This window comes from Triturus cristatus, chromosome 3_1 (genome assembly GCF_964204655.1).
Source record: "Triturus cristatus chromosome 3_1, aTriCri1.1, whole genome shotgun sequence".
NCBI lineage: Eukaryota > Metazoa > Chordata > Amphibia > Caudata > Salamandridae > Triturus > Triturus cristatus.
The window spans coordinates 936,264,035-936,287,823 of record NC_140583.1 but is presented as its reverse complement, the minus strand read 5'-3'; the positions used below and the strand labels follow the sequence as shown (position 1 = coordinate 936,287,823).

At 42.0% G+C, this 23,789-nt stretch overlaps 1 protein-coding gene across 1 annotated transcript; it reads left to right on the top strand.

Moving 5' to 3' along the window:
- The first annotated feature begins 21,817 nt into the window (after window positions 1-21,817).
- LOC146861295 (uncharacterized) lies at window positions 21,818-23,580 on the top strand. Its single transcript, XM_085646418.1, has 2 exons — window positions 21,818-22,412; window positions 22,709-23,580. Exons 1-2 carry the CDS (start codon window positions 21,980-21,982, stop codon window positions 23,575-23,577), a joined length of 1,302 nt encoding a protein of 433 aa, XP_085502544.1. The 5' UTR covers window positions 21,818-21,979; the 3' UTR covers window positions 23,578-23,580.
- Window positions 23,581-23,789: the final 209 nt, after the last annotated feature.

The window sequence follows — 23,789 nt, the reverse complement described above, 5'->3', positions numbered from 1 at the left end:
ATCAATTGTGAAGGTCCTTGTATTTTGCTGAATATGACTCTGTACTCACCTATCAGCCTGGAAAGAACAATAATGAGGTAGAAACTTTATTTTGCATCATTGAAACCAACTTAGAAAAACAGACCCAGGACCCCTAATAAATTAGAACAAAATTATAGTTGCAAAAAAACCAAAGACTATTTGAAAATAGCTGTTGCTCATGCAGCAACGTCTCCTAGGATGACAGAACAGGATGGAACATATGTTAAAGAGGTCACATACAGGCTGTCCGTACCCAGGCTTTGTCAAAAGGCTCTCAATAAAGCCCATGATTCTGATTTGACTGGCCTTATGGGAAATGTGAGACAGCCATGTTATTGCAGCATCATTTCTGGTATTGCTCCTTCTAATCATAATTCACTACCAACAAAAAATGTGCAAATTGGACCAGGGCATAATTCAAGAAAGCCAACTAAATTGAATTTACGTGCATGTTTCTGTATGAATTTTACATTTCAACTGTTTACAGTTTGCATCAATATTATCTATTGTTCTGTATTCTGGTTTATGATTTGATGAATGTGCAAGTCTTAGAATTATTTTCAACTTTCAGCACACAAGATCAGAGGCTGTGCATTTATCCCTTTTACATTTTGTACTCTGGTATCTTCTTTTATAATGTCTAATTTTTTATGTCTGGCTACAGCTTTATTGTCTGTCGGAGCACATGTAATAAACACAAAATGAACATCTATGAGGCATGATGTCACCACCCCGTCAGGCCATTGGCATATTTAGAGGAGCCCTATTTTCCCATTAATTTCCTTATGTGCACCATAGAGCATTCCAAGGATTTTCCATTTTTCATATTACATTTACAGTTATTATTTGCTAAGAATTCCTTTATACCCTCTACTGAATGCATATTTTATTTATTCAATTGAGCTCTAAACATCTTTAAACTGAAATAAACCAATCCATTAGAAAGCATAAGGCTCTTTCTAACAATCAGTAATTGATAATCGCTAAAATTATATTCTTTCTCTTTCATGATGTGCAAGAGGTACACCTGGGTGGCAATAGTGATTCTCATGATCATAACCCAGCATTAGCTTATTTATTTATTTATTTGGCCCATTGTAAGGAAACACATATTGTTAGATGGGTCAAAGTGCACATGCTAATTTAGGTATAGGATCAGGAGTGTGTAAAATTTGTGTAATTTGCTTTCACGTAATTATGCTATATTTCCACAAAATTATTAGAATTTACACAAAATTACATGAAATTCAATTCCAGCCTTTTGCACTATATTTTAGTGTGAAATGGGTCCTCATATCAATTTTTGGTGTGAAGATGCATTTAAAGAAATGACCGGGAACAATAGCAACTTGTGTTCTGCTGTTCACTTGCATTCACTGTAAAATGTTTCCATAAATGGTGGTTTACGCTGTAAGTTTTCACTTTGAATGAAATGTAATATGTGAAGTAGCATGATGGCATAATTTAAGGAATTTTGCTTGGCAAGCATAATGCGATATTCCCAGAATTAGACAAATTAGGCTGTCCTTGCTGTTAGTCTTGGACAGTGCTGTTAGTCTTAACTTGGGACAGTGATGGAACTCTTATAATAGGTCTATGTACTACTGACTACTTATCCGGGAAGTATGGTTGAATCTAGGCAGGCATCTATGTTTTGTTGTATTGCATCTTTGTGAAAACCTCTTAAAGGGTTTGTGTCTGACTCAAGATTGACAGCTAGCAAGAGCTTCTGGTACTAAACCTTTATGAAAGAATACTCAAGTATAGTAACTAACTGAAGATGGCTCATCTAGTAATGCCTCATAGTATTTTGGTAGATGCAAGCTTGAAAGAATCCAAAGTTACTCCTTTTCTCAACTACATCCTCCCTGACGGGATTATGCATGGACTCAAGTGTAAAAAAGTTCCTAGTGGTTGTAATGGTTCCCCAATTTTTGCTTGTCTAGATTTGCTGGCTTTGGAACTTTGTGCTCTTTACCACTGGTAATCAGTAGCAGATTGTTTCTCCTTCCCCTCTACAGCAAGTGTTTACAATTCCCTCCTAGGCCTGTTTAACTTCCCTACAAGTCCATTGTACATGGTGCCTAGAGTGCACCTTTGGCATTGATGGTAAAATGCCATGTGTGGACTGCAGTGTGTAATTACACCACCCCCATATATGGCTACCAAGTGCAGCACTGTGCTCTGGCTGGGTTGCAGTTTTAATTGCACTGCAGTTACACATGGCAGTTAATGATACTTTCACAATAAAGTAAAACTCTATTTTTATATATTCATGTAAGTTCTGTCCAACCAAAAACAGCGACTTTGATTGAGTATTACCTACAAGATTGTAACTGAGTATTTCTGTATAAATTTAGAGTCTGCCACCCTCTTTATAGAATGGGATGCATTCAAGGCTTCATTGAGAGTGCAAGTTAACTACTCATTCAGTTAAAATGGCTCTAGGCAGGAAAGCCACAACCTTGAGGCTTCAAGAGTGTGTTGAGAGGTCAACTATGGCAGTCTACTGTTCTCATTTAGAAGCTAAACTTCAAAACTCATCTCTAGCAAAGACAATCTAAAGGACCAAAATACAGCAATAGAACTTCTAAAGGAAAATATGTAAATCATAAATCTTAGGAGAATGAACATGTTGGGAAACTATTGAAATGGTCCACAAAAATGAAGCCCAAGATGAATTTTATAAAAGGTGTAATTGATTCAGCTCCTAAGCTTTTTTTGTCAGTTCAGAGATCCATGAACAGGGTTTTTCTAGAACATTACAAAGCAATTTATTACATGGATGAAGATTCAGAATTAGTCACAGATTTTCTGAGAAAGAGTCATAATCCTTGCATCTCAGCTGAGCAAATGTAATATGTCTTAAAACCTTTTTCAACTGAAAAAATTAAATCAAGTCTAAAGATTTGCACTACTGGAAAAGCTATGGGCAGTGATCTGTAAAAATCTTTCATCCCAGAACTGCAGGAAGTTTTGGTAACATTTTTTTTTCAATCCTGCAAGCACAAGCTTCTTTTTCAGAACCAATAGTCGCCAGGATTCTGAAAAAGAGAAACTTGCTGACAACTTTGATCCCCAAATAAGGTTGCTAAATTCTGAATATAAACCTTTTGCAAAAATCCTGGCTAAAAGGATTATATCACTTGCATCAAGTCTGATCCATCAGAATGGGTTTTTGTTTACTAGGTCTATATCAACTAATACTCATTTTCTTCTCCAAGCTACTATTTTTTACATAAATATCTGAAATATATTTATGATAGATGTACAAAAAGGTTTTGATTTGGTGCATTTGGATGCTTTATTCCCTTTCTTGGAAGTATTTTTATTTCCAATGCTTTTGCTTCCATAGTAATAAAAACAAAACGGAGGCAGGTACAATCAGTATAACTTGTGGGGCTCATCAAGGATGTCCTATGTCCCAATTTTATTTGCTCAGTTTAGTCCTTAGTGATTGTCATCAGTATTGAGATTAATATCTGCCCACCAGCTCCTGGTATATAGAAACTTAAACTATTTGCATATAAGATTTTTTGTGTTTTTGAGAACAGAAAAATATCCAAAATCTGCAGGCTAAAATTTAGGAATTTACTTTAATTCAGAGATATAAAATGAATAGAGGAAAATCAGAGACTCCTTTTATTTAATCCCTTTATTGCCGATCTTTCACATAAGTTGTGCTCCAGGTACAATCCCAATCTCCCAGTTAGGTATTTAGGAAAGAATGTCACTTTGAGCTATGCTGATTTATTCAATTGATTATTGACAGGCACAGCATGAGTTAAAGTCCAAAATATTTTTAGGAAATTGAACTCTTTACCTCTGTCAATTATTGGCATAGTGGTTTTGATAAAGATGTCTATTCACACGTTGATTTATTTTTTATTTGCAATGCCCCTATCAAGTTGCCAAAGAAGATTTTTGGGGAAGCAGATTCTTCTATTAGTAACTTTATTTGGAATAACAAACATGCTTGTTTAAAATTGTTCTACATGCAACTAAATAAAGAGTATGGTGGGGCTGACTTTACTGCATCTTTGACTTTACTCTGAAGCGGGTCTCCTAGATGCTACATTCCTTTTCAATGATACACTTTCTCTACTGATTTTTGATAATTGCTTGTTTTATGCACTGATTGAGGAGCTAGGAATCTAGTTACAGTTTTTTGTCAAAATATTTTATGTGCCTAAATGATCTCATTAAAAATCACTTTATAAGCTTGTTTTTAAAATGGATTTAATTTTTAGAGAGTATAATATGACAGGCTACCATGAAGTTCTGTCATTAAAAGATGGTAAAGGCCACATTCCAATGAGGGGATATTAAAATGGAATAACCTGGGATTTCAAACTATGGCAGGCTTCAAATATAACTCCTTGTGAAAAAGCTGAGGGAATATAGGTGTTTTAGACCGTATTGCAGGTAAGGGACTTTGGATTCATTTTTTGAAAATTGAAAGCCTATTGCAAATGTATGCAGCATCCAGTAAAGAAAAACTTACTATCATTCTAAAAATGTTTTTACATTCAAGCTTAGAAGTACCAGCTACTGGTATAGACATCTGAGAAATAATCAGTGCACTCTGCTTCCTTTGCGTTATCTAGAGAGAGTTCAGAAAGACACAGGGCTTACATCTAAAGAATTGGTAGAATCATCTCAGTACAGTTGTAAGCTATTTAGAGCTCCCACTTTTACGGAAATAAAATGTTTTGCTTGGTGGTTTCTCTCCTAAGCCACAAAGGTCAATAATAAGGGCCTCATTACGAGTTTAGCTGTCCGACTGCCATAGAACAACTTTCCACCTCCCCAGCAACCCCATGGCACTGGTGGTCCAAAGACTGCTGGATTACAAGATGTCCATGCAGCTGGTGGTGTGAAGGTGGCTATCTTGCGGTGATGGCAAGTACTTTTTTCCAAATATATTGATGCCTGTGTGTGCATTTCGACTGCATATGTGTCGAATGCACACATATGCATGATACCTGTGCAGTAATACCATCTGCACATTACCGTGGTTCGTCCTATATATGGGTAGTCCTGGCAACAGGTATATGGTATGAAAAAGACTCACCTGTATATCGGTGCGCACAGGGTCGTAATCCTTGGGGTGGAGATCCTGCTGTGTAGGGGAGACCTGGAGACATGGATTCAAATCAGACTCTGCCTGAAAGAAGAAGAAAGGGTGAGTACGCACCCCAAATCCTGCGTCACTGCCACCCTGAAGCTGGCTGTCGGACCACCTCAGTCCACTCGTGGAACAGGCAACTCGTAATACGCACAGCAGTGTAGCTCCCCCATACTGTCCTATGATGACTGACTTTCCCTGACAGAGAACCTGGCAGTCGGCAGTCTGCTGGCGTTCGCGGCAGTCTTTGCAAACCCAACCCACCCAACGAGTAATACAGCGTCGGACCGCTGAGCTCACCATGCTTGGACCACCACCTTGGATGTGATGGTCCACAGGACCGACACACTCCTAATAAGGCCCTAAGTATTATCCGAGCTCTCCAAAATCTTATTTAGGAGCATCTGGAGTGGAAAGGGCATTGCCAGCATGCTATAGCCCCCTGTTCAATCCTCCTTAAACCCCTTTCCTATAGCACCAAGACGCACTGGGGCATGAGTTTCATGCTCTATAAAATACATTCAAAATTCTAATTCCATGCATTCTGGAACTGGCAGTTTTTGTTTATTAAGCTTACAAATTAATATAGTATTTCCACCAGTAGTATTTACTATCCTGTTCAGTCTAGTAAAAAAAGGATGGTTCTTTTACAGTGGGAGAGCAGACGTTTGTTTTAATTGCTATGTTGGTAACCCACTTGCTTATTTTACAATTAAGGAAGACAACTGATGTACCACTTTTTGTTCCTTGGCAGTTAAAAATGAATAGTGTGAAATTTTTCAATTTAACCTATGTGAAAACAATCAGTCAAGTAGTCAAATATAAAATATTATGGCAACATCTTTTTTTAGTATAAATCACCTCATGAAATTTGTTTTCAGAGAGGTATGCTATCTTACTAACTGGATATGCCAATGAAATCTGGGATACCGTTACAACCTCTACCCCAAAACGATGTTCATCACTGAGACTTGGCTCATGCCATCCTCAATCCCCAACAGTGTGACTGCAATGCCCAACAGCTACAACATAATACACAAGGAACACGCCAACAAACACATAGGAGGCATTGCCATCATCTACAAAGAAACCCTCCATTGCACTACCACCGATGATGACATCACATCAATCACAGAACATTTCAACATCTAGATCCAAATTGACGCAAACACAACTTTCAGAGCAACCCTCGCCAATAGACTCCCGGGCCCTCGCCATAGCTGCTGCAACACCATCACCGAAATCATCACCCCCCCGGCAATTGACTCCAGGAACTACATTTGTCTCAGGGACCTCAACTTCCACGTCAATTACCCCAACAACCCCAGCTCCGTCAACCTCCTGGAAAACATGAGCACCATTGGACTCAGGCAACTGGTCAGCCACTCCACATCCTGCACGCCATCTTTAAAGCCTGCAACAGAATCAATTTCAGCCACATCACTGAACTCACATGGACAGACCACAGCATTGTCCACTTCACCATCGCAGGCTCACCACAAAACATCACCACGCCCCTATCCCCACATGCTGCAGCTGGAACAGAATCACAGAGTCCCAACGGACTGCAACCCTCAATGCCAATTGACCTCACACTGCCAGAGAACTTGAGACAGCCATCCAAGATTTCTCTAACTGGATCACAAACTGCACTGACATTGTGGCCCCCAGGAGAAAGACCAGCACCAGAAAATCCACAAAACACACTAGCTGGTTCACCCCTGAACCCTGAGTCTTCAAACGCGAGTGCAAACTACTGGAGAGACAATGGTGCACCAGCAAAAACCCATCAGACCTCACCTTCTTTGGAATGACCCTCAGCAAATACCACCGCCACCCAAGGATGCCAAAAAGGTCACCCAGACCTCCTGCATGGAGACAAGTTCCAATCAAATGAACGAGCTCTTCAAAATTGTTAGAATTTTGATGCTTTCCAGCCACTGAGATCCCAATCTGTCCTTCCCAAACCCTCTGCAACTCCCTGGCAGACAATTTCCACAAGAATATAGCAGACATCTATAGCAACTTTGACCAGCAGCCATCAGACCTCAACCACCCCCAAACTCCCGCCGACAACGTCCACAACCACCTCACCAAATGGACCCCTCTCACCTCATCCATCACTACAGCTATCCTATCCTCCATTAACTCCAGGGCTCCGACAGACCCCTGCCCCACCACATTTTCAACATACATCAAAAGGAAATAATCAGTGCACTCTCCTCAACTCTTCCATCACCACAGCTATATTCTCCAGCTCCTACAAACACAGAGAGGTGAAACGACTCCTGAAGAAGCCTTCCACCAACCCCAGAAAGCTCAAGAATTACCGCCCGATGTCGCTGCTCCCCTTCCCAGCCAAGGTCCAGACGAAAGCCAGCTCACCAATCACCTGGAAGAAAACCATCTACTCAATGGCTTCAATTCCAGCTTCCACTCAAACCACAGCACTGAGACTGTCCTAATAGCCGCAACATAGAACATCAGAGCCATCCTCGACTGAGGCAAGGCTGCAGCTCTGCTTCTCTTTGACCTCTCAGTGGCCTTCGACACTGTATCCCATCACACCCCTATCACCAGACTCCACCACATCTGCATCAGAGGAAACAACCTCAAGTGGATCTCCTACTTCATCATAGGATGCACACAAAGAATCTGCCTCCCTCCTTTCACCTCTGAACCCAAAAACATAATCTACGGAGTCCCAGGGATCAGCCCCCAGCCCCACCCTCCTCAACACCTATATGACCCCACTGGCCAACATGGCCCACACCCATGGATTCAACATCATCTCACAAACGGACGACACCCAACTCATCTTCACCCTCTTGGAAGACACCGCCACAACCAAACGAAACTTCCAAAACACCATGATCAACATCGATGAATGGATGAAATCCAGCTGCCTGAAACTAAACACCGACAAAGCCCAAGCTCTCATCTTTGGAACGCGCTCCTCCCCATGGGATGACATATGGTGGCCCTTGGAACTCTGATCCACACTGATCCAACCAACCATGCCCAGAAACTCTGCATCATCCTGGACAGTGACCTCTTCATGAAACTCCAGGTCAACATTATCACCTTCTCATGCTTTCACATCCTCCAGATGCTTCACAAGATTTTCAGGTGGATCCCCATTAACACCAGGACAACAGTAACCCAAGCCTTGATCACCAGCCAAATAGATTACAGAAATGCACTCTACTCTGGATCCTCCACACAGCTCCTCAAGTGGCTACAGACCATCCAGAACACTGCAGCCAGACTCATCTACGACCTCCCAAAACACATCAGCATCTCTCCCCACCTCAGAAACCTCCACTGGCTCCCCATTCCAAAGGGATGCAAGTTCAAATTACTCACCCACGCCTACAAGACCCTTCGCATGTGCAGTTTTCTCAAGCATTACTGGTACGGCAAGCAAGAGGTGGAGGGCAGCCTGGGGATGCCACAGTACATAGGTAAGTGGTTTTAACTTTCTATTTAATTAAGGCTATCTTATTTCTTAATGGGGGTGGAGGCGGGCGGTGTAGCGTAGCGGAGCTCCACGGAGTTTGTTTGCAACTCCGTAGACCTCCGCGTAGCCTTGCTACGCACACTACGCCCGGGGTTAGTCTTTTCACAAAAAGTGAGTGTGTAATTTGAGAACACGTTTTAGTGAATGCACCCTTAGTGCATAAGGCCCCATGTTTCCTGTTGCAGATAAAAGCCCTTTCAATAGCCCACTAATTCAATATGTTTAAAGTATGTAGAGAAAATACTGCTCAGTGGAACTCAGTGTCTGCAATATAACCATATGTGTGCCAATATTAAGGGTGTGCAACATTTGCGTAATTTGCTGTACTGTAATCATGCAAAACTTTGGTAAAATGTAGGAAAAAACTTATGCATAATTATGCAAAATACAATTCAGTCATTTCGCACTAATTTTGGTGCACAATGCATCCTTACATCAATTTTTGGTGTTAAGATATATTTAACAAAAGCACTGCAAACAACAGCTAACAGCATTGTGTGCATTCATGGTAACTTTTCACCGCAAATTGTGTGGTTCGCAGTAACCTTTTGGAGCGAATGACCCATTATTACACAAAATGGTGTCATACCATAATTTTCTTAATTTTGCATACCCAAAATTACATGTACTATGCTTACGTTATTCATATATCCTAGTCAGTGAGTGTGTGTCAATATTGAAACAAAACATTTTATGGTAAAGAAGAAATCAAGTCTTCTCACACAGTTTGAATTACATTTAAGCATTAAAATCAAATACCCTTTCAAAATTAATTAATTATATTTTTTAAATTATGTGCCACCTTTTTAAATGACATAATGCAGCAATCAGTAACTGAAGGTGACCAGTTAACCACTAAAAAGTGAAATGCATAATTTTAAAACCTATTGATCTTTTTAAGCTAGAAATGCTTTTCACAATCTGGAAATTATGCAGCAGATAGTGCAATGTGTCAATTGCAGCAATGTCCTATTCATGTGTGATAACCAGTGGCTGCAGAGTTATTTATTTAATTTGACTCTGGGTATTCCAGTTTATGTTTAGGCGTTTATAAACATTCCCCCCTTCTCTATGAGTCTCCTGGCACCACAGCAGCAGCACAACCATGGGCTATGAGCATGGAGAGCCATCCATTACATTCACATCTTTGACTATTGTGTAAAAAGATGAGTCTACATCTTCATCCTGAATCTGAGAAAAGTGGGCTCAGCATGCACATCTAGTGGATAATGTTTTAAAACTCATCTTTATGAACCCTAAAAGCTCTGGTCCTCAATCTGTCAATCCTGTTCTCTGGAACCACAATTAAGGTTTGGTTTTGAGTAATCCTGGGTGGACTTCGCGGAGTTGCACTACGCGGAACTCCGTGAAGTGCAAAAAAACCATCCCGCTATGCAGAGCTCCGCAAGCGGCGGAGTACGATAGAAAAATGCAGTTCACGGTGATTGCACAGTGCCGGATTCTTGTGCGCACTGTGCAATCATCGCGAACGGCACAATGCACAGCGCAAGCTCTCCCTGCTTTCCTTTTCTGCAGCTCGAGTCGATTTCTACTCGAGCGGCAGCTTTCTCAACGCGAACGGGCTGTTTCTCAATGCAAGCAGTCACTCGCAATGAGAAACCTGACCCCTTCCCCCCGCGTTAAGAAATCTTGCCGGGAGGTGGATTTAACACGCTTGTGCTTGCCAACTTGATGTTGGCAATCACAAACCAGGAAAAATCTCACCGGGAGGTTCATTTTCCTCGCCCGCGGTTGTTAACTTGACTTTGACGAACGCAAGCTTCACGAGGTGGAGTTTTTTGGAACTCCGCGAAATGCAGAGTGTGGAAAACTCTGCAAACTCCGCGAGATTTGAGATCTAGTACAGGCACATTTCACATTTATTGGTCATAAAGGAAGGAACAAGGTTATTAAAGATCTCATAGGCCATGAGTGCCAATTTGAGCCAAATACATTTTTGAACTGAAACCAATGAAGTTGATTTAGAAAGGAAGAGACTCCCTTGAATGTCCACAAGTTAAAAATTTGTTTCTTAGTGGTTGCCCGGATATGTTGTAATTTGTGAAAAAATTTATTGGGCAGCCCAAGAAAAATAGCATTCTAAAACTCAAAATGTAATTGCACAAAGGCATTTGATATCCTAATCGTATTGGGGGGAAAAAGGGAAAGGAAATATCTGTTTCAGTATACAGAGTATGACATAAAAAAGCTTTAAGCATACAAGCAACATAATGTTTGAAGTCCAAATTTGAACTAAATGGTTGTTTTGTCTTAGTGTGCTGCTTTAGGAGACTTGGGGCGATGCTGAGTGGAAATATGTTTATGGTTACCCACAAATTTCAGAACTTGCAATCACAGAAATGTTTGAGGTTTGAAAGTGATTTTGGGTATGAAGCCCTGTGGAGAGCCACACAAGACAAGACACTCATCCATAGATTCCATCAGGTGTCTAGAATTAAAAAATGTGCAAGTTTGTTAGGCTTCCCTAAGTGTGGGCTGAGCCAGGGCTCAAAATCAACAGCTACCTACTTTGCAAAAAAAATGTTAATTTAGAGTGGGAAAATGTTGCTTTTTAGGCTGTTTCCTGTCTCAGGCACCAGGCCTACCCCCACAAGTGAGGTACCATTTTTATCTGGAGTCTTGGGGGAATGCTGGGTAGGAAGAAGTGTGTGGCTCCCTGCAGATTACAGAACTTTCCATCACAGGAAAATGTTTTTTTTTAAATCAAGGTTTGAGATTTGCAAGGGATTCTGGATAAAAGAATCTGGTGAAAGCCATGCACCTTGCAGAGAGCAACACAAGACACCCAACTCTTGATTCACCTAGGTGTCTAGTTTTCAAAAAGGTTCAAGTTTGCTAGTTTTGTCTTGGTGCCAACTGAGTTAGAGACCAAAATCAACAGCTACCCACTTTGAAAAAAGGGTCAGTTTTGAGTGGGAACATGTGATGTATCCATGTTGAGTTTTAGGCCATCTCCTGTTCTGGGCACTAGGGTTACCCACACAAGAGAGATACCATGTTTATTGTAAGACATGTAGGGGAACAGAATAGTAGAACATTTGTTATTACTAATTGGATTTCATTGCATTTGTACCTTTCAAATATAAGCCAGTGTATAAGAAAGAAGGCATTTTGAAACATATCCTCTAAATCACATGCTAGTACAGGTACACACAAATTCAGAAATATACAAATAACCACTGCTCTTAAACTGCATATCTTGTGCCCATTTCAGAAATACATAGGTTTCCTTGATAACCATTTTTCACTCTCCATATTTCACCATATGAATTGATCTATACTTTGTACACAATGAAAAAACATTGTCCAGTGCACCTCAGTTGTTAGCTCTGGGCACCTTGGGTTCTTGGAATACCAGCAAACCCTATACATCCCTGCAGCAAGCAGTGTCTAGGTATATTGCTTTTGTAAATAGGTCATTGTGACAAAAAGATACAGATGAAAACATTGTCACAAATGGCCATTGTGTCCGACTTATTTTCAGTATTTCTTTATTTCAACAGATATGTTCCTTAGGAAAACCTTGAGGGATCTACCCATATGACCGTTTGCTGAGTTTGAAATTTAATCCATAGCTTTCCTGGATCACCAATGAGTTTTACACTATTTTCCTCTACAAACTGGAGGTAGGTTGAGAGCAGAAAAAAATGGGCTACCTCTTTGAAAAATGCCAAAACTGTGATCAAAATATTGTTTTTTTATTCAGTTGTGCATGTTCCTTAAAGCGGGGAAGATTGTGACTGTAGCACAGCAAATTGTTTTTTGATGTCTTTTTTCCTTTTTTTCCCCCAAAAATCCAACATTTACTTATATTTTGTCCATTTTCTTGGCCCCCCCCAGGGAAATCAACAAACCCTGAGTACCTTGAGAATTCCCAAGAAAAAGGAAAAAAAGGGCACACATTTGGTATTGATACCCTATGTAGAAAAAGACTATGGAGCTCTAATTGCGAACTACCACAAATAACCAAAAAAGACCTCAGCACTGGGGGAAGATGGGGTAACCATGGCAGTTAAGGAGTTAAAAGTATGGAGTTTAGTTCAATACAGAGAATTTCTTGCTGGAGAAATTTGGAGTGACAGAACTCCAGTCCTGGTTAATTATCTGCTCTTCAACATGGATACGTTGGAGTAGGAATTATGTTTTCTGGTAATATCAAAATATACACAGAAGTGGTTAATCAAGCTTGTTTTCATTGTTTGAATCAACTCAATTATTTAGCTTAGGTTAAAAATCCGGTCAATTGTGTGGACAGCCTTATTTGTAAACCCTGTTAAGGCTTGTTCAAATTTCGAAAGGTCTAAAGTTTGAATATCAGTAAGGGCTTGAGTGTCTTTGGCTGAATCAGTAAAAATGGCAAAATTCAGAAGAATAAACAATTTCTTGAAAGTTATCACAGCATTAAGAACAAGGTGACTTCCAGACAGTTCGAGGATAAATCAAGCTGTTTTGCTTTTGTTTTTAAAGATCAAAAGCATGGTTTCAGTCAATATATATTGTTTATAGCTCTTTTTAATAGCCATCAGTGAGCTGTAAAAAATTACGGCAACACCTCCACCCTGAAATGTTTTATAATCATGTCTTACATTCTTATAATTCTTTGGAATTAAGTGTCCATCAATGAGTTACTATCTTCTCTCAGCATGTTTCATTTAAAAATAGTACTTGCTGCTTCTTGCTTATAATTAGTGTGTTTAACGCAGTGTGTTTTTATGACTGAACTTATATTACATAAATCTGCATCTATTTGGAAGCGACTTCTAGCAGGATCTTCTTCCTTTCACATTTTTGAGTGGGAAACAGCCACGATCAGTGGGGCAGGGTGATATACATTTAAGTCTCAGTGTTGCTCTGCCACTTTCAAGATAAGACTGCAATCCAGGGGTAAAAGGTCTAATAGGTGCTCACTATGGTACAAGTATGGAATAGTGAGGCACAAAATATTTTGAGAGAGGGGCCCATGTGCAGGTTACTGGATGCATTTGGGCTCAGAAAGGCACAGACTGGCTTGATTTGGGGATGCCTTCAGTGCATCATGGTGTATACGCATATCAGTCTCAATACAATGTGTTTCCTGCACTCAGCATGTGATCAGCAGCCTAGTTCCAGGACTGTGGTATGATCTGGGAGGGCAAATAATATGGGCCTATGAAAACAGATTGTGCAGTTTCTCACAACTATCAGGTTGCAGGATGATCAAATGTGTTGTTCAAGCTATAATACAAACAAACAAATACTAAGGGTCTCATTACAATGTCGGGCAGAATCTTTCTGCCTGACACCATCTCGGATTCGGAACCGACTAACTCGAGGTCGGCGGTTCCTCCCGACCGATTACGATACGACCAAACACTGTTCAGTCGGATTCCCATTGTTTCCCTTGGGAGCCCATGTTCCGACCGACAACCAGCTGTAACACAGGCTCCTACGGGGAAATGCGTATGCTCAGAAAACCCTGCACCCTGTCTCAGGCACCCCATTGTGCCTGCCACACAGTGCAGGGTTTTACAGGGGGGTCTCTTAGGTGCTCCCTTGGCCCCCAACCCTCACACAATGAAGGGGCCCCGGCTAGAGGCTCCCAAAGTCACTTTCCGACAGCCTTTTTGTGTCAGACAGGTAGACTTGGAAAGTCTGTTGGAAATCGACATCATAATCAGTCGGTCAGAATCGCTGTCCATAGAGGTACACAATGCGGTTCCGACCCACTCAGATACTCCAAGAGCCAGTCGGAACCGATTCAGATTGATCGTGCTGTTTACATGTCGACCGCGAACACCGTAATCGGTCGGTCGGATTGTTAACCGAGCGAGTCGTTCAGAAGGGTTCCGACGCAGTCTAGGAAATTCCGACTGTCGGGCGGAGGCTTTCTGCCCAACACACCATTGTGGCTCTTCATACTTTAGTAGACTACATCTGATGAACCACTAGTGCAATATAATTATAAGAGGCTGCTCCATGTCCATGCTATTGTTGCATTTAAACATGTTTACTGCTAGACTCTTCCTGACATTGTTTATGCGGGTGTATAATATGATTTGAGTCATTACAACATAGCAGGCAAGTCTGGCATTCATTTTGTTTCAGAATTACACAACTTTGATACTATGTTCTTCATACAATAAATTGTTAATATTCTTTTCAGAAAGCTTTTAAATGAACAGTCCTTGATCGATGGGTGCGTAGCTGGAACAGTTAAAGGAAGAGGTTTAGGCTACTGCAATCAGCTCAAGCATTCTGTCTGAAGTTACATCACTTTGGATCTTCATCCATCACAAAAGCCATTTGATCTTGCCATTATGTTCTTATACTGCTACAATGTTTACTCAAAGATAGCGTGCCCACTAGAGATTGGCAAGAATATTCAGTTTTCTGCATTTCATTTGCACTAATTTTGGAAGTGCAATCCTTGAATTGCCGGATGCACACTGCCCTATTACTTCAGTGTGGGAGAGCCAAGAGAGCAGATTACATTATAATTTGTGTTTGACACATACTGCCCACTTATGTACAATGGTAAAAGTGATTGCATATCAATCACAGACACTTTTGCAAGAAAATGCATCACAAATGGTGGATGTCTAGCTCTCTCTGAACACACAATCTTGTAATGTTATCCTGCAAATATTGCTTGACAAATGTGTAAATATTTAGTGGAAAAGTCAAGAGGCTGTCATCATGGTGAATTCAAAGAAATATCTAAATCTGAACTGAGTCAAACCAAAGCAACTCTGCAACCCATATCAATTCCAAGTGCTAATGTTATAATAATTAGCATTTTTCTCATGTCAATCTGACTGGTATAGCAAGCCTCCGTTACTGTCCCATGAAAGCAATATTTCATGCCATAGACAGAATTATCGCCTGAAAATTAAAGCATATCATCAAAATCTTGATCACACTGAACTGGGGTTGGATCAAGCAAGTAGTACCCTCAAACTGGTCTACATCATATCCAAATTCATCTACTGAGAGGGCCTGATTCAGAGTTTGGCTGTCGGTTACTCCATCACAAATGTGAAAGATATCCTGCCTGTCGTATTACAAGTGCATTATATCCTTGGGCGATAGTAATAAGGCAGACGGGAAATCAGTCAGCTTAGTAAAGAAATAACCTGTCTGCTAACCTCCGAAACAGGCCCAGAGTCTCCGAACTACCTACCCTTAAAAACTAGTCATGGCCAATGGAAAATACCCAGCTCAGACATCCTCTATTGGAACTAGGATGGTTGGAGGAAGAATTCACAGAAACTAGAAATAAACATGTAAGGTGGAAAAAGATGTGTCACAAAAATTGAAAATTATCAGTAGGAAGTAGTAAGAGGTCAAATTGAAACCAAAAAGGTCTCAGAGGCTCAATAGGGCCCCAGAGCCTGGGTGAAACAGTCAGGGGAAGGAAAGTAGGCTCAGACAGTGAATGTTAGCAGGCAGGTGTGGGAAGACAGGCCACAAATGAGAGGCAGAAAGAGAAATTAGTGTCAGATATACTGGAAACAAATGATGGTAGTGGAGGAAGAGGATTTGACGCATCAGTGTTGAGCTGAGTATGTGCAGGAAAAGACATTCTTGTGAGGCACAGTAAGCTGGGTGGGAAAAGTAGGAAGGCAATAGACAATGGGAATGACCATGATAAAAAACAAAAGAGAGACCTCAGAGAGTATGAATGAGGAGAGCTGGAGTGGCTGAAAGTCCAAAGATTCTAGAGTCCAGTGCTATTAAGGAAGGGTGTGGGACTATATATATAAAGTGCATATATTAGGAAGTTAAAGAACCTTCGATAACTTAATGAGAAGAAGCAACAGTTCACTATGTGGGTTCCAGGTTCAATTAAAAAATGAAAAATATGAAAATAAGAAGGCAGTGAACATGTGTGTACAGGTTTTGTGTGCTTGGCAATGACATAATTGAGAGCTACTTTTGGGCAAAGAAATACCCAACAAAAACTGTTAACAAATTAAAGAACGCAAATGTTTGCCAGAATAATGGAAATGTGAAGTGGAGTAGAAATTGGTGCTTCTAAAAAGGCACAAGTTCAAAACCCACGAGACAAATTTAAAATACTAGATCCAGAGACAGTGACACAGAGGTGGATTACTCTCAAGAGATCCTCCTTTATGGAGTCATCCCCCTGATTTCACCAAATTTATTAACTTATTGTGACTCTCAAACCCATTCATTTATCACAATGCAGTTCAACAGAAATATCAAACTCGCCTAACATCACAATACCAAAAGATCTTGATAATAGCTTTGGGAGGTCCACAAGTTTTCAAATACTGGGGACCAGAAAGTGAAAGTCAAGAGCATACATTGGAGGAAACATGACCTGCCCTAGGCTAGTGACGTTTTTTTTTTTTAATTTTTAAATCCAACTCGAACAACACTTTTGCATCTCACTTTATATTTGACCATGGTGAAAAAGAGAAGAGGCTCATATCTTTAAAAAAAAGTGTCTACATTCACCTAAGGTTTTAAATACCATTGCTTTTTGGCTGCGAGGGAGAGACCATAGAACCCCCACCAGGAGGAGAAAAGTGCTGGGTTAAGACACCATCCTCCTTCTGGTACATTTCTCTCAGAAACAGCATCCGATCTTACGGCGGCTGCTGCGTATAGTATACTGGGAGACCCTTGCCGCCATAAAACAGAGAGTTATGTAGGTGTAATCATTGGGCAGAAGGTTCTTCTTATTGTTTTTCTTTTCTTTTTTTTTCAACCCGTTCATTGATTTTGGTTAACCCCAGCACAATTTTGTAATATGTCCCAGAATCTTTTCCTCTTTTTGGAACCCTTCCCCGGCAAGTCCGTCCTTGACATGTAAAACATAGACTCTAAACACTTTGAATGCTACAGCGGACTGTCACTTATCCAGTTACGACATATCTCCCTTCTGGCAAATAATAATGCATAGAACAACAGATCCCTAGACGCTCCAGATATACCTTCTCCCACACCAAGGATAACTTGTGAAAGGTTTACCTTTATCTGTACCCCCAAGATACCTGAGAGTGTTGATTCCACTTCCTGCCAAAAATTCTCTATCTGTGTACACTGATGGAACATGTGCACATCTGTCGCTTTTTCAAGCCGCACTTTTGCACAGGCTGTCAGTTTTTCTTTCCCCATTTTAGACAGCTTCTCAGTTGATATGTATGCCCTACGAAGTGAGAAGAAATTGTTTCTTTAAAAAAAGCAGGCTTAACAATAGTATAAAGTGTGCACATCGTTATTCTGCCAGAGGGAATTCTCCATCCGCTGTTTCTTCCAGATTCCAACACCAAAAAGAGACTTCTTTCTCACCCGAGGGGTTACCGGCAAGTTGTTCCTCCAGATAATTTCCTATGCCCAAAGGTGTCTTCTGCGCCCGTTAGAGACTCATATCTTGAACGTGTTTTGCTACTGCTCACAGGCACATAAATTGGTCATGCAGACAGATACAATGAAATTTTACTAACAAGAGAATCTACACTATGTCACTATGGGCCATATGTAGGTAAATTACATTTACCGATTCTTAAATACCGAATTTTACCGATTCGGTATTTATGAATCGGTAAATGTAATGTAGGTAAATAATTACCGATTCGGTATATGTCGGTATTTTAGAATCGGTATTTACTGATTCGGTAATGGCAACTGGCTTCCCATTCATTCCTATGGGCCTGGAGGCCCATAGGAATGAATGGGAAGCCAGTTGCCATTACCGATTCGGTAAATACCGAATCGGTAATGGAGGAGGCATCATCATGGGTGGCAGGGTGTCACATTGACACCCTGTTGCACCCCTGATTCGTCCATGTGTGCACATGTGGCGCACATACATGCCCTAAGGGCATGTATGTCTGCCACATTGCACACTTCAAATGGGAAAAAAATGCTTTTTTACAGGTATTCGTCATTTACCATCAACTTTTAGTTGGTGGTAAATAACGAATCCCCACACCAACGACACACTCCCCCTACATATCATTTCAGGATTCGGTATTTACCGAATCGGTAAAATTACCGATTCGGTAATTTTACCGATTCGGTAACTTAACGAATCCTGAAATATGCCCCCTACATACCAAAAGCCTAAATACCGGTCGGTAACGGGATATTTACCGAAAATCGGCCGTTACCAACCGGTATTAGGCTTCCTACATATGGCCCTATGGGCCATATGTAGGTAAATTACATTTACCGATTCTGAAATACCGAATTTTACCGATTCGGTATTTATGAATCGGTAAATGTAATGTAGGTAAATAATTACCGATTCGGTATATGTCGGTATTTTAGAATCGGTATTTACCGATTCGGTAATGGCAACTGGCTTCCCATTCATTCCTATGGGCCTGGAGGCCCATAGGAATGAATGGGAAGCCAGTTGCCATTACCGATTCGGTAAATACCGAATCGGTAATGGGGGAGGCATCATCATGGGTGGCAGGGTGTCACATTGACACCCTGTTGCACCCCTGATTCGTCCATGTGTGCACATGTGGCGCACATACATGCCCTGTATGTCTGCCACATTGCACACTTCAAATGGGAAAAAAATGCTTTTTTACAGGTATTCGTCATTTACCATCAACTTTTAGTTGGTGGTAAATAACGAATCCCCACACCAACGACACACTCCCCCTACATATCATTTCAGGATTCGGTATTTACTGAATCGGTAAAATTACCGATTCGGTAATTTTACCGATTCGGTAACTTACCGAATCCTGAAATATGCCCCCTACATACCAAAAGCCTAAATACCGGTCGGTAACGGGATATTTACCGAAAATCGTCCGTTACCGACCGGTATTAGGCTTCCTACATATGGCCCTATGTCTTTTATTAAATAAACTTCAGACAGCAGAAATCAGAGACACAATGTGGTGACAACCATCATTTAGACCCTCATTACAAGTAGAGTATTTGAGCAGATCAATAGCTCTGGGTGGAATAGCCTAATTTGCAATTATGTGTCTCTGGGCCTGTGATTACTGGAAAAAAAACTCTTAACCAAATACATCCTGGCCCAGAGACACTGGGCCTGCTAACTTTGGTGCAGGGGCAGGGTATTCAGCTGGCAGCACCATTGTCTTCCCTATGTGCTCCCCATGAACCAGTCTGGGGAGAGCAGAAAATGCTCCCCCTGCACGGCTCACAAGCATGCCATACAACCCTTAGTAGATATTCCACCCTCCAATCCACCCACCCACCACCAGCACTCCCACTGACGTTTGTGCCTGTTTAGAGCAGACAAAAATAAATTTGACATCTCAAAGAGAACTAAGGGCCTTAGGTACAAAACATTTTGGGAGTTTGCAAACTGACAGATTCGCAGAATACAGCCCGTTTGTGACCTCCCCGATTCAGCAACTTGTTACCAAATAGCAATTTGGGTTTGCAATTCAGTATTTGGAAGGGGCATGTTTAGGGCATCACTACCAAATCCTAATTTGCAGTGGCATACATTAATTGTTTTCAGCAGAATTGAAGTACTCCTGAAGGGTAGTAGTAAACATTTGCAAATGGGAAAGTATCCCCAGTAGATACCATCGCCTTTGAGAATTTAAAAAAAGATATTTCTGTACAAGCAGGCAGTAATTCCCACGGACCACGGTCTACTCTAAAAAGATAAAACTTAAAAGCTTCATTTTTCTATTGAAACCCATCCCACTTTCTTTAAGGAAAAGAGGCTGCATTTCAAAGAAAAAAGGTTTGCTTTATACAAAAGGGATCACAGACATGGTGATCTGCTGACCCCAGCAGACCACCATCCCTTTGGTGCTGTGATTCCTAGTGGGTCACAAATTGTGACCTATATTCGAGGCAAAGGATGGCAGCAAGGATCAAGAAACTGCACCACCCAGTCTAGTCACTCATGTATTACAACACACGTATTGCCCACCTCAAACTACCAGCCGCCACATGGTCATAAATTAAATACAGTTTAAACAGAAAGATGAGAGGCAATGCAATTTTTACAGGATGCTTCAATGTTCAATAATAGCTCTTTGACTCTGTTCTTGTGTACGCAGAAATATTCTTTATTTCGTAAAACTCTTTGACAATAAGGAACAACCAACATGTTTCACCTTAGAAAGGGCTTCTTCAGGGCAATGTATTGAGTAAGCACTGTCCAAAAGTGCAGGTGGGAAACACCAGCATAAAACTGCATTTGTACCGTTCCTTGGCCACTCATGGAATTTCGGAGTTCATCATGTGCTCCACTATAGTACCCTTGGGTAAAAGAGTTATAATATAGATTAAACAACTTTATTCTTATGGTATCAGGCATTTACGAGTCCGTAGTTTAGTTTGAGTATGTGTTGGGTTAGTCCCATGTCCAAAGAGTCTCTGGACATGGGACTAACCCAATACATACTCAACTGATTCGGAGCATATAGACATCCTAATGCAATTTGTTGCCCAGATAGTCTACCTTCCACCAAGACAAATCTACCCTCTTTATCTGCAACTGAACAGGTGTATTTGAAATGGACCCCTGATCTAACCCAGATCAGGACCCCTCTAGCACATGCTGAGTAGGAAGTGGCATAAAGCTGGCCCCTCAACCTACGCTTCAGTCGATCTATCTCGGCTCTGACCAGGTGTGTCTCCTGAAGCATGGCAATCTGTACTCCTCGTTGACAGAGTACATATCTTTATGGCAGAGCTCATCCCCCTGATGTTCCTGGACATATATATCAGCCATATCCAGTTACAGCAACACATTGCAATCTGTGCCCTTCCAGGACTCCCCACCATTATATCTATGTTCGATAATGCACCATGCAGCCCTGCAGTAATAAAATAAAAAATAAAAAATTGACAAAGATAGAAAAAGAATGTGGGCATAAACAGTCTTCAACTTTGAATTCCCTTACACAAGGGCAGCACAGCAATAGTCAGCAGTCCAAACTTAACATCTCAACCAACTCCCAAGTGACTATGGGCCATATGTAGGTAGAATGGAATTTGCGAATCGGAAATTGCGATTTTTCGCGAATCGCAAATTCCGAATCGCAAATAGCTATGTAGGTAGATTTTAGCGAATAATTAGCGATGCGCAAAAATTCGCAGAATTATTGTGCGATTACCCTAATAGCGATTCCTTAATTGCGAGAACGCTATTAAGGAATCGCAAATCTGGGAATCTGCAATTCAGGTGCAGAATGATGACATCACAACCAGGAAGTGTGACTGCCCATGCTGCACCTGATTGCCAGCAGCTGTGTGTGAGCCAGTAGCTGTTTGAGAGCCTGTGTGGAGAGGAGAACAGTGAAGCTCTGCATTTGAAAACCAGTCAAATGGATTCCCAGGGGACTGAAAAGCAGCAGGAGGAACCAACAAGGAAGAGGAAACAGAAATTCAGTGAGAGGGAGCTGGAGGTCCTCACACAGGAGGTGGTCAGCAACCATGATCTCCTATTTGGGAAAAGTTCCCTGAGAGTACCTGAGGCCAGAAAGCGCAAGATTTGGAGTGACATCCAAGAGAAAGTGAATGCCATTGGTGTCACACACCGCAGTGTGGAGGACCTACGTAAAAGATGGTATGACATGCGGCAGAGGTCAAAGGAGAGGGTGGCAACAAGACTGGCAGAGGCTAAAAAAACCGGTGGGGGCCCTTCCACTGCAACCGAACCGACACCCCTGGAGGAGCTGGTGGAGGGCACACTGCAGCCTGAGAGCGTGAGTGGAGTGGCTGACCTGGACAGCTCAGAACACCCAGACACCAGACAAGGTAAGGTGCATGGCAAGACCCCCTGCTACATCCCCAAACCACCCACATCCCCCAAAAGGCAACCTGACTGCAACTCCAGTAAATGTCACACAGCACACACAGTAATGCATTATGGGAAACGTAGTCACATGCACTGATAACTCTGCCAGTGAGACACAGACAGGTGGAATAGGAAGGACTCCATCATGCAGAGATAGAAATAGACCGATAGTACCCATGAGATTCTATTGCTTGAAACTAATGCATGACAAATACCACACAGGACACAGTACTAATGTGTGTCATTTAATCCACAGCACCACCACCAACACAGGATAGTGAGGCTGAATGTGAGCCAACAGTTGAGATGGAGGACCAGGCATGCCAGAAGGATCAGGGCGCAGCCACAACTGCCGACACAGCACCATGCAGGCGTCGCATAATTGTCCCACCACTACCACTGTTGGAGACACAGGCACCAGACACAGCAGAGGAGCAACAGCCAGTGCACAGGCAGCGTGCAGGACTGCAACAAACACAGTCCCCTGAACAATCAAGAGTAGGGAGAGGAATGAGACGCAGGGAACGGCCGTCCACCAGCACTGCTCCTGTTGAAGAGGACACGGTGTTCTCGGGCCTGGAGGGCAGCATGCTGAAGCAGCAGCGCCTGCAAGTGAAGGGAATCAGGTCAATACAACGGCAGCTGACAGCACATAACCACAACATGACCGAGTTGCGCGCAGGAGTGATGGCCATGACTGGTGCATTGGAGGGACTGTGCAGGGAGATAGCGAGGGACAGGGCAGCGCGGCGCCGGGACAGACATCGCCTTCACACACGGCTGGACCTATACACAAGGGCTGTGAACCGCCACACAACCGCCACATCCTTGCTGGCCAGAAGATGTGTTGGCATGCAGCGCGAGATGGCCCACTGCTGCCAGGACGTGGGCAGTGTCTTGGTGCAGGTCACACATGCGGTGGACCAGATGCGCGCAACCGCCACAGGTGGCATAGGTGCACTTGCAGCCACGGACACCGATGAACAATCGAGCAGGAGCAGCATCACTCCCCCAATACCACAGGAAAGACGCAGGAGTGCACGACAGAGCACAGTGGAGGATGAGTCAAGGGAGGGCACAGCGCGCACACAGCGAGGCGCACCAGGCCGTGCACGTAGGAGGTGAAGGGACACAAGGGACTAATGGCCATGTGTGATGCAACACAGTCCATGTAGACTCAGTGTCTGTTGTTACTCTGTGCACTGTGACACAAACAAGTGCATGCAGGGACTTTAACGTCACAACGTGAGATCACTCAATGCCTGATGACACAGAAATAAACATCCCTGTCAGTCACCAATCAGTGTCATTGTGTCATCATTACTCACTTAGAAGTA